Source organism: Polyodon spathula, chromosome 7 (assembly GCF_017654505.1).
Source record: "Polyodon spathula isolate WHYD16114869_AA chromosome 7, ASM1765450v1, whole genome shotgun sequence".
Classification (NCBI taxonomy): Eukaryota; Metazoa; Chordata; class Actinopteri; order Acipenseriformes; family Polyodontidae; genus Polyodon; species Polyodon spathula.
Window position 1 is genome coordinate 6127062 of NC_054540.1, and position 12126 is coordinate 6139187.

Genomic DNA, 12126 nt, shown 5'->3' on the forward strand with positions numbered 1-12126 from the left:
TTTCAGACTGACTCTGCCCCTGACCATTGGAAATGTATTCATAGAGCGGCTGGCTGATTACATCCTGGTAAAGAGCACCTTTGGGTTTTCCCTGGCCTGGGATGGGAGCTCTGGCGTTTACATCAAAATGACCGAGGAACACAAAGGGAGGCCTTGTGGACTCTGTGGAAACTACAATGACGATGAATCAGATGACCTCACCACCAGCTACAGTAAGACAAACAGGCCGGCAGTGGCTCTCCACTCATTCATAGCCAAATTGTATGTAATTATTTATATAAACACAATGTACATGTATATAAGCCTTTCATGCCAGCATCTCAAAACGCTGTACAATAACAACATTAAAGTATGTCCTTGGTGTTAGAGGGAGACACCTAGCCAGCCTCTCAGCCAAATGCCTCATTAAAGGAAAAACTGTTCTGTTTAAAGGGCTTAATGACTTGGCTTGCCTTATTTTAAACTGTAGCAGGTTCCAAAGCTCTCAGACTTAATACATGAATTCACTTATAACTTTAAAGTCTGTTTTCAAAATGTCCATACTAGTGCACTGGGGTTTGAGATGTATCCACTGAATCACTGCAGGATCACTGCAAGAAAAAACAAAACAAAAAACAACAAAGTGCTGTGGATTTTCTGTTCCGTACCACATCGTGGATCATTATTGCTGTGCTACCTGTTTGACAGTGTGGACAATAATCATTACACCATCAGTGCACTAGAGCGGACAGTTTGAAAATATCTTTGAAACAGACTTTAAAGTTATAAGTGTAAAAAGTTGTCAGGACGTGAACAATGAAAAGAAAAATTACAGATACATTATTTAAACCGTTCTAGCAACATGTGGGGATGGGAACACTGCATTTTTTTGGAACCCCACTACTAACTCTTTAAGGGTCTGCATACGTGGTAGTAATGCCTGTAGATTAAACACGTTAATGCACGGGTGACCAAAGCTGGCCCTCCCACTTCTGGTCTTTGTTCCAACCATGTTCTATTGAACCAATTAAATCTCCATCTAGACCCTGAAGTAGTTAATTATATCATTTTACCTGTTAAACCTGGAGTGGAATGGCCCTCCAGCACCATGATTGGATACCCCTGCGTTAATGTATTTTTTTTTGTACTTCCTTACCTGTCTAATGTGACTTGCTTTTCTCCAGATGTGCAGACAGAGGATACTGCCCATTTTGGAAACAGCTGGGTGGTACAGCTGCCCTCTGAAGCACCGTGCCAGCCCCTGGAGGAGGATTTCCCTGGCCCTTGCTCAAGCGAATCTGCCATGGAAGTGAGTTATCTTACGCAGCTTGAGAGACATCAATTATCTCCCTCCTGACAGAAACTGTTTTACAGCTCAATAATCTAAATACTTTAGAAGCATAAGTCATGGGACCCAATAGTAGAAACTCCACAAAGACAGAACTGAAATTCTCAACATTACAATTTCTTGAAAGTGTAGACTGGTAACTTTGAGTTAATTAAAAAAAAAAAAAATTCTTATTCTTTTTTCAGGGACTGTAGCCAATAACAGTTATGATAGCCTGTATCGAACAGAGATGAAACCAGAAGCCAAACCTTACAGTAGCTACTTTTCAATTGAAAAGAGTTTTCAATTCAATTTTGAATTTTATTATTATTATTATTATTATTATTATTATTATTATTATTATTATTATTATTATTATTATTATTATTTTGTTGTTGTTGTTGTTGTTTGTATTACAGTATGTGTGTCGGATGACTGATAGGTTGGGGTTGTATTCTCATTCTATTTGATGCAGGACGCGTTGGACAAGTGCACTGCTATCTTGTTCTTCCCTTTTGTCTCCTGTCACGAGAACATTGATCCTAACCCATATGTTGCCAGCTGTGCCAGTGATCTATGTGTGTAAGTCTGCATATTGCTTGTAAGTATGTCTACTAGATTAGATTGGGGGCAGTCCTGCTGAAAGAGATTCACATACATTTTACCAGGGATTTCCCTGTGAAACTATAGACCACCCCCTGGCAAGCTCCTATTCTGGTATGTAATTAAAATATCCTTGCCCACCTTATAGACATTTGTATTTATTTATTTTGGCACCCGCTCAATGCAAAAGTTTCCCTGAGGAGTTTTACCATTTATAATGAGGGGATTATATTTATTAAGGGATGTAATTTAAAAAAATCTTTGGGGCTGCTTCAAAGAATGAAGTTATAAAGGACTGCTATTTTGTCGCTGAGTGAAACCTTTTCAATATTATGTGGGAATGAAGGGGAGAGCTTGCCTAGGAACTCTGGGCAGGCCCTTGGGGCATTCTTCACCGTGGTTGTTGACTGGGGCCTGTGTGAATGCTGGCAACGTATTTCCTTTATAGCTGCACCTGTTCTAAAATTTAGAGAAGGGGCCATGGGATCCAGTCTCACCCCTAAGCAATGCAGGCTCTTGTTAAAGTGGAAAGTGGCCGAATGCAATTCAAGACACGTTTTTGTTATTGATACATTTCTATATTTGTTTTTAAATCACCACTATATTACCTTAACTATACAAAAGAAATGTATTGACAAGGCATTGACAAAACTCTTCCTTAAAGTGAACAAATAAGTCCTACGGAGTGGCAAAGCTATGAAAAACTTCAGAAAATAAGACGTTTAAACAGCAAATACATCCGCAGGTGTATCTAGGACAAAAAAGGTTAAATGATTGAACAGTGAGTTTAGTTTATTCACTTTGTGCATCCCAGGGCCCGCACAGGTCCATCTCAATAAGGTTAGTTTTAGTCGTGATATCTGGTACTACACTTAACTGCTTCCCCTTTTGACTAACATGCTTAGTGGGCAGTAACATGCTTTGACCCCGAAGACATTGAAGTGGTGAAATAACCAAGGATGCAAATGTAACTGCTTTTCTGAAAGTGAGGCATGGAAAATGAGAAAACTTGGAAAACTTTCTAAACTAGTGTAGTAAAAGAAAATGATATCTATTTTTTGCTACAATGTGTGTTTTTTTTTTTTTTTTTTTTTTAAAACTGCACAAAAGTGCGCGGCAGGAACGATTTATGGAATAATTGTTTTAGCTGCAGTCACTTTAACATTGTGAGATCATTTTTAACGTTTGATTTCCTGGATCAGATCAGAGGATGACGACACATTCTGCCGAGCGGTAACTGAGTACGCCAGGGCCTGTTCCCACGCAGGCTACCCTGTGCGGGAGTGGAGAGAGAGCTTCCCTGCTTGCAGTAAGTAAAGCAACGTGTACATACCTGGTGCACTGTGCTGCATGACATCCACTACAGCCCTCACTGCCAGTCACGCTCTGTCATACTGTCACTTTGCAGCTGACGGGTGTGAAGACAGCTTTGTCCACCGGGATTGTATCAGCTGCTGTCCCCCAACCTGCACCTTTGAGAGGGAATGCCTGGGGAGCAATCTGCACTGTCTGGATGGCTGCTACTGCCCTGATGGTAAGCAATGAAATATTTTAAGCAGTAACTGATATACTGTAGTGACAAATACCCCCCCCCCCCCCCTCCTCCCCCCCATGCAATATGTAGCTCTCATTTTGTGTAAATGCCATGCATTCTGTCATAATAATATATATTATTATATATATATATATATATATATATATATAATCTTCCTGTTGTAATTATTAGTTTTAGTAATAAACTATAATACAGTCATCAAATAAATATTGGACAGCTTTTCATAGAATTTGCATTGTATTAGACCTGTGTTCTCAGACTAGTTACACTGAGTTCTGTTCACATGTGGAGTTGTCTTCAATGTTTGAACAATGATACTGCCAGTTTACGTGTTTGTTTGTTTTTTTGTGATCAGGATTGATCATGGAGAATGGGAGCTGCATCTCGGTGGCAAACTGCCCCTGTGTGTACCATGGGACGTCCTACCCTTTGGGCTACGCACTGGAGCAAGGCTGCAGTGTCTGGTAAGATCGCTCTTGAAGTGATATTGAGCCCCTCTGAACCAATGCCGGAGCGAGCAGGTAGAATCCTAGCAATGGTGACAGACAGATGCACCAATCAAGAGAGAGGACTGACTAAACAGGTTGGACTCAACCAACCGATGTTTTGAATTCAGAAGGTATTTTGACGGGAAGACCTGACGTGCATAACCAAAGTAAAATGAAAATAACTACACAAAACTGATTTATGACCAAGGATATGTTCATAAAAATTTCAAATCAATCGTGATTATGTTAAAAAAGATATTGCAGGAATATGTAGAACAAAGCAGAAAATTAAGGAACAGAATTGTTTTGTGTTGAAAACCCTACAGCCTGTTCTGTAACACTTTGAAAGTAGCTTCCATAACTAACTCATTTACAGGCCAGTCAATCCTGAATCGTGGCCGATCTTAAAACAGCAAATAGGAAAACAGGCAAAAATCCAGTCTGCTTCTTTTTAATGATTTAAACAGCAGGAGAATTTTCATCCACCATCGTTTTGATCAATAGAATAATTGTTTTGTTGTGTGTTAAAGTACACAGTTAGGTTTATGCCAGTTACTGTGTTACTGCTGAGTGATATGTGATTATTATTATTATTATTATTATTATTATTATTATTATTATTATTATTATCTTGCAGCATTTGCAGTGGTGGACTATGGAACTGCACAGAAAACAACTGCACAGGTAGTTCTTTTATCATTGAAGTTGGGATTCATTTTGATCTTTTCCAGTTATCTGATGGTAGTGTGTTTCACACTCTTGTCTATAGTTTCTGATATGACTCAGCTGGCCTTTTTTCTGATTCTATTAAAGAAACACACTGATTAGAATCGATGCAATTACTATCACTGATACACTACCTGTACAGTTTGCCAGAACTACGTTTTTAATCCAGTACTGTAGATTACGAAGTGTGCAAGCTGCTACCATGACAAGACATCTGCGAACATAAATTGACACCTTAGAGAATTAAATGCATTGTCTGAAATGTTGGTATACAGAAGTAAGGTATTATATTGATACAGAGAGTATAAGTATCAGTATTTATATCATGTAAAGTTGTCCATTCCATTCCTGGTCTTTGTTCCAGCCCTCTTCTAAATTGTTTAATTGAACCAATTAAACCTCCATCCAGACCCTGAAGTAGTACATTACATTATTTTACCTGTTAAAGCAGGAGTGGAATGGCCCTCCAGGAGCGTGATTGGACACCCCTGGTGTAACAGTTATAGATATATAGATACAGTACAGCTCTAGTAAAGAGATATTTATAAAAAGGATGATTTACACACATACACATGTTAATAATACCTCTTCTTGTTGGTACAGCGGAGTGCTCAGTCACAGGGGACACACACATCACCTCCTTCGATGGGCGCATATTCACGCTCGTGGGCACCTGCCAGTACGTTCTGGTGAAGAGCTGGAGAAGCACCAGGTTCACCCTGACGTTACAGAACATGCCCTGCGGTGAGGTAACACAAATTCCTCTGCTAATTCAACTTCTCAGTGTGATTATTTGTATTAAAAAAAAAAAAAGGTTTTGGGAAACAAAGTGAGCTAATCTTTTTATTAGATGTGGCAATTTGTAATCTGCGCAGATACATTTTTAATAAGCCTTCAAGTGAACTCCCACAATAATAAAGACTTTATATACAGTGCCTATAGAAAGTATTCAACAGTTTGTTGAGTTACAACCTGAAATCTTGATGCATTTAAATTAGATTTTTTTCCCTTTGATTTACACATCTTACTCAACAATTTGAAGAGGCAACAGAATTTTTATTGTGAAACAACAGTTAATGAAAAATATAAAAAAAAAACTGAAATGTCTTGGTTAGATAAGTAGTCATCCCCTGAGTCAATATTTGATAGACCCACCTTTGTCAGCAATTACAGCTGTGAGTCTTGTGGTAAGTCTCTACCAGGTTTGCACATCTGGATCCTGCAATATTCACCCATTCTTCTTGGCAAAATTGTTCAAGCTCTGTCAAGTTGGATGGGGATCGTTGGTGAACAGCAATCTTGCTACAGATTCTCAATCGGATTTAAGTCCGGGCTTTGACTGGGCCACTCTAGGACATTCACTTTCTTGTTTTTAAGCCACTCCAGTGTCGCTTTGGCTGTGTGCTTGGGGTCATTATCCTGCTGAAAGGTGAATCTCTGTCCCAGGCTTAGGTCTTTTGCAGACTGAAGCAAGTTTTCCTCAAGGATTTGCCTGTATTTAGCTCCATCTATTTTGCTCTCTACCCTGACAAGCTTCTCAGTCCCTGCCGATGAAAGGCATCACCATAGCATGATGCTGCCACCATCATGCTTCACAGTAGGGATGGTGTTACCTGGGTGATGTGCTGTGTTGGGTTTGCGCCAGACTTAACTCTTTGCATTTAGGCCAAATAGCTCAATTTTTGTTTCATCAGACCTCAGAATCTTTTGCTACATATTTTCAGAGTCTCCCACATGCCTTTTTGCAAATTCTAAATGGGATTTTACATGGGCTTTTTACAGAAATGGCTTCCTTCTTGCCACTCTTCCATACAGGCCAGATTTGTGGAGTACCTCAGCTATTGTTGACACATTGACAGTTTCTCCCATCTCAGCCATGCAATGCTGTAGGTCTCTTTCAGAGTTGTCATTGGTGTCTTGTTGGTTTCTCTGACCAATGCCCTTCTTACCCGGCTGCTCAGTTTGGGAGGACGGCCTGCTCTAAACAGATTCTGCGTGGTGCCGTATACCTTCCACTTCTTAATGATCGACTTGACTGTGCGCCGAGGGACATTCAATGGCTTTGAAATCTTTTTTTTTGCCTTTCCACAACTTTATCCCTGAGTTGTTTTGAAAGCTCCTTGGTTTTCATAGTAGTTTCTTTGCTTTGAATGCACTACCTTGCAGAGACAGGTGTATTTAATCTGAAATCATGTGACCACTTTTATTGCACACAGATGGACTCCATTTAACTTACTGTGTCAATTGGTTGCACCTGAGCTTATTTAGGAACGTCATAGCAAAGGGGGTGAATACACAACAAACTGTGAAAACATCCAAGGGGGGGTGAATACTTCCTATAGGCGCTGTATACAGACTCAGTTACAAGTTCAGCGACACCTTGTTTGAATTTTATGACAAAGCTGCTGCCCGAAGTGAACTGCTTTTAATTCATTATCAAAGAAATTGGTTGAATTATGATCAGAGGAAGCCCTTAATCTCCCTGGAAGTATTGAGATCCATATCTGTGTTGCTATCTGCGTGCACATAGTGGTGTGATGCACTGTTTCACTATTAAACCTGACCAGCAATTCTCATTGCACTGACAGACATAGCTGATTACAGGACAAAACAAGCATTTCTTCTGAAGGGCAATTCAGGTTGCAATTTATTTTCTAGAACTAATGTACAGCATTATGTTTTATTGATCCATCATACAGCTGAAAATTAGCGCTGGCTATTGTTAGCAATCACAAATAACATAATTTATCACCATGTCAGTGTCTGCTCCAGATGAGTCTCTTGTTTGGTCTGTTTTATTACCTGCATCTGACATGAAAACAATAATTTATGTGAATTATAATTTAAAGCTACTGATATGATAGATGTATATTGTATTCTGAAATGGCACACTTATGTGTTAATTGTATTATGTTTATATTTATCGTATATTTTGATCATTATAAACACTACATTAATACATCGTACATGTGTATTTCTTACTATTTTGCATTTGAGAGAGAGAGAGAGAGAGAACGAGATTTTCTCGACCCAACATACACACGGATGACATTGCCATTATAACACTCATGCTATGAAAATGTTTTGTGCACGTTCAGAACACATACAAATGAATTGCTAAAAAAGTGAACTTGTTTGACCACGTTGTACAGTTGCCATGTCCACAACCCTGTGGATGACACAGCCTCTTCACATTAATGTCTGTTCTTGTGCAGAGCCTGGAGCACTCTTGCATTCAGTCAATAACGCTGGTGGTGGATGAGGATGTGAGTCGGCAGGTGACCCTCACTAAGGACGGGGAGGTGCTGGTTGGAGTTAACCAGGCAGCCAGCCTCCCCTACTCCGATGGTAAGCCACTGTGCCCTTCAGAGAACTGTGTAGGTTCACTTTTTAGAAGTGGTGGATCACATAATAAGTAAGCATGGTAAAAATGAACTGAGCAATAACAACAGTGGAGAATGATAGTGGACACACAGCATAGGATATTAAACTAGTAGGACATTAAATCAAAAGAAGCTAGGCCACTAACAGCATGTTACAAAAAAGAACTTGGGGAAAACTAAATCTAATTAAATTGTAACTCCATTTGTAGAGTCTGTGAACTGTGTGAAAACTACAGTTAAACCACACCCTGTACTAACTCTCATTTTAATACTATTGATGAGCAAGCTGACCCATAACGGTACCTCAAATATTCTTTATAGACTACCAGTACAGACCGACTGGGAGGGACATTAGCTCTTCATTTTACCCTTGAAATTTGTTGAATGTTGTACCATTCTTGGCAGTTACCATTGCGGAAACCTTTTTTTTTCCGGTAAAATTAATACTTGTCCCGATACTTGTTGTTTCTCTTCAATCATCCCTTCTGGTAGATTATTCTTAATCAGTTAAGAAATGCAGCAGAGCACCTGTGCTTATCTTCAACAGGTATCACATTTTATTATCTTCACAACATTTTAAATGGTGCAACAGGTGTGGAATAAATTCTAGGGAAAAAACATATATTGGCATTTATTCTTAAAGTCAGCTCCCAAACTCCAACTGGCCTTCCTGAAGATCAAAGTCGGTTTGAATGTCAAGGAGGCAGCAGGGCAGATTAGTGCTGGTATCAACACATCACTAGCTCTCAAAAACAGGTGCTGTCAAGATCTTTTTACCTGGCTAATACATCAATTGGAAACATGGTAGGGGGTTAGATTTGTCTTGCCAATGCTTGTTTTTTTATCGAATTACTGACCTTTTACTTTGATCATAAATTTTACAAATAAAATAAATATGTTACTGTGTTCCTGTTTCCCAAACTGTAATGTGCCTTTGCTAGTGTTTGCTTTTCAAGCTTAATGCCCAATATAACTTACAGCCTGAGTCTGACATATAACATGTGAATAAACACTAACAGATTTTTATAAAAACCAGACGTAGGGTTTTATCTCACCATAACACCTCGAGCTCCTCACTCTACAGCCACACTGTCCTGAGCAAACTGTGTGCTTTCCTTAAATACCCTGCACCTGGCTCTAATTTACAATGATAGCCAGGTGCAGGGGATAATTAACAATAAAAAAAATTAACACAAATAATACAATTAAACAAACAAATTAAACAAAAGCAATTCAATTAAACAAAGTGTGCATTTTCACATTTTTTTAGGCAGGGAGGAATCTGACCCTCCCCCTGCCATCTATTACTATATATATATATATATATATATATATATATATATATATATATATATATATATATATATATATATATATATATATATATAAACATACATTTCTACATTTCTAGTTTTTAAGAGAACTACTTATACAGTTATGATTAAACTTGTTATGGGAATTGTTTTGTACTTTTTATTGAAGGTGTCAGTTAACCTACTTTTGAGTTTGGGCTCATGGTTACCATACATAGTCCATACATAGCCTATGTACTAGTTATAAGTTGTGATAAGCATGAGGACATAAGTTTCCTTCCCCTTTAAAACCTGTTTGCCACTCTCTCAGCTCATGCTCACATTCCCAGCTGTACAAGCTTAAAATGACTGGACTTATACGCCAACAAACGCTACTTAAATAAAGCATATGGGGCCCAACACCACTGCATTCTATTACGTGGAGTTCCTTAGTGAGAGGTTCAATTTGAACCTTAAACCTTTACTCTGGTCACCTTCCTTGAGTACACCCAGAAAGAACTGCAGGCACTTCATATAAATGAGTACAAAAAATATCTCATTTCAGCTCTGCTGAACACATGATGCATTGCAGGTGGATTTAAGTGTTTGTTTCCCCTTGCAGGTGATGTTGTCGTTTCCAAGGTGACCTCCTTGTTCACGCAGCTGAAGACCAGCTTTGGTTTGCGGGTCCAATTTGATAGAGGAGGGGGCAGGCTGTACGTGCAGGTCGAGAGCAGCTGGGAAGGTGGACTCGTGGGTCTCTGTGGCACCTTCAACGGAAATTTAAGAGATGATTTTCTGTAAGTCTCTTCAGCAGCTACAAACTTTTAGTTTTTTTTTTTTTTAATTCCTGGTACTACAAATCCTACTTCATTAAAAAAAAAAAAAAAAACGACGAGGGCACTATTGTAATCTGCCAATTTGAGTTATCAAGGTCGGACTGCATATCACATTTCGGTGGCAGCAGATATTAAATGATATTAATTCAATTTTAATTGATTATTACAGTAAGAGGAAGTTAATATATTTGTGTTTAGTTACTGCAAAGTCATGCAAGATTTCCTGGCACCTGATGCCAGTTCAACCAGCTGTCATGTCATCTGCTTCATCACCTTTCTGCCCGAACCGCACACGCAGACACACCTGATGGTGTCTTACTTGAATAATATCCTTGACTACAGTTTACTTTCCTAGTTTTTATACATTTCAACCACAGTCAGACATCACAAAGCTCTCAATAAAACAGAATTAACATCAGGTGCAAGGTATTCTAGAAAGTTCAGCTGTGGCACTGGGTTTCCTTGGCGATCCCCCAACCAAGTACTGACCAAGCATAGTTTCTAAAAGCTGACTAGATAAGACTTAAGAAGATATGGCTGCTCCCTGTTCTTGTGTAAGTAAGAGCTTGTTCAGCACGATGTTCATGAAACATCAATGTGCTGATAAGTGCACCCCTGCAATTCCGTCATGAAAACGATCCTTTGTTTCCCTCGTGAGCCACCTTGTCCATGCACCTTGCAGGTGTTATATCTTCTATTTTTTTTCAGATCTCCATCAGGAATGATTGAGGGCACGCCCCAGCTTCATGCCAATGCATGGAAGGTCTCAGCAGCTTGCACAAGCCCTGTGAACATCCCCATCATAGATCCCTGTGAGATGAACCAGCAAAACGGTACATGAACTCCATTGCATTTTGCAGATGCTGATACTGCAGCATCGTCTGTTGTTTCATCTTGTTGGGAGCACTGGTTTCACTAAAAAGCTGGATTTTCAATGCTTTTTTTTTTCTTCTTAACACATTCATACATATTTCTGAAACCTCAGTATATGTGTATATCATAACCAGACCAAAACTGACAATACTGACAAGAAAGAAAGCATAAATGTGGCTTGGCAAATGCGTATGATGATTTATATAGGGGCTTACATATAAGAGAACAAGGCTACAGAAAAGACAATCCCATTTGTTTTCTAACAATGGTGTCTGTTGTTGTTATTGTTTTAGTCTTTTATGCATCACAGTGTGACATCATCAATGAAGGCCTGTTCTCCCCCTGCCATTCCTATGTGAGTCCCGGAGTCTATTTCCAGCAGTGCCGCTATCAAGCCTGCAAATGTGGGAGCAACTGCCTGTGCACTGCGCTGGCACACTATGCATACATCTGCACCAAACACAAGGTCTTCGTGAATTTCAGGTCCCATGTCTCAGAATGTGGTAAGTGGAATAACATTGATTAGGAAATATATTTTATTGTATTCTACATGAAGTTACGAAGTTGAGAAGGAACAACAACTCCCAGCCCACATCACAGCAAACGCCTAATTAGCCAGTCAGATATTAAAAAGAGGCCAGGATTCCTACTTTCTTTGGTTTCCCTCCACCTCCTTCATAACCTCTCTTACAGCTACCCTTTAGTTTATTGCTATTCTCATAGGCAGGCAGTCAGCAGCTGAGTCAAATGCCATATATAGGCAGGCTTTCCAAATTGAAAAGGGACTGATTGGGAGCAGTGTTAATGGTGAGCTGTTCTTTACATGAAGCTAAGTAAAACTAAAGCAATGATCGAGTGTTTAAAGTTATGTGTTATTGACTTAGGGTTGTTCACAATGAGGAAGTTACATCTGATGTGTATGTAAAACCATATACAGTATAGCACCAGCACCTTCTAGTGCACAGCAGTGTATTGCAAGCAACAACAACAAAAAAGTCCAAATCTGCATAAAGTGGCAGATCACTAGATGGTGCTAGCTCTTACTTTTCTAAAGACACTTT

At 39.2% G+C, this 12126-nt stretch overlaps 1 protein-coding gene across 1 annotated transcript in view; it reads left to right on the top strand.

The window, feature by feature from the left end:
* The window catches only part of LOC121318995 (otogelin-like protein), a 50135-nt gene that overhangs the window by 2370 nt on the left and 35639 nt on the right, over window positions 1–12126 (top strand). Inside the window, exons 3-14 of the mRNA XM_041256232.1 lie at window positions 7–212; window positions 1164–1288; window positions 1782–1888; window positions 3112–3218; window positions 3318–3443; window positions 3820–3928; window positions 4590–4636; window positions 5282–5427; window positions 7894–8026; window positions 9976–10153; window positions 10901–11025; window positions 11359–11568. Of these exons, the coding sequence (XP_041112166.1) occupies window positions 7–212; window positions 1164–1288; window positions 1782–1888; window positions 3112–3218; window positions 3318–3443; window positions 3820–3928; window positions 4590–4636; window positions 5282–5427; window positions 7894–8026; window positions 9976–10153; window positions 10901–11025; window positions 11359–11568 (1619 nt within the window). The remainder of the gene's footprint in view (window positions 1–6; window positions 213–1163; window positions 1289–1781; window positions 1889–3111; window positions 3219–3317; window positions 3444–3819; window positions 3929–4589; window positions 4637–5281; window positions 5428–7893; window positions 8027–9975; window positions 10154–10900; window positions 11026–11358; window positions 11569–12126) is intronic.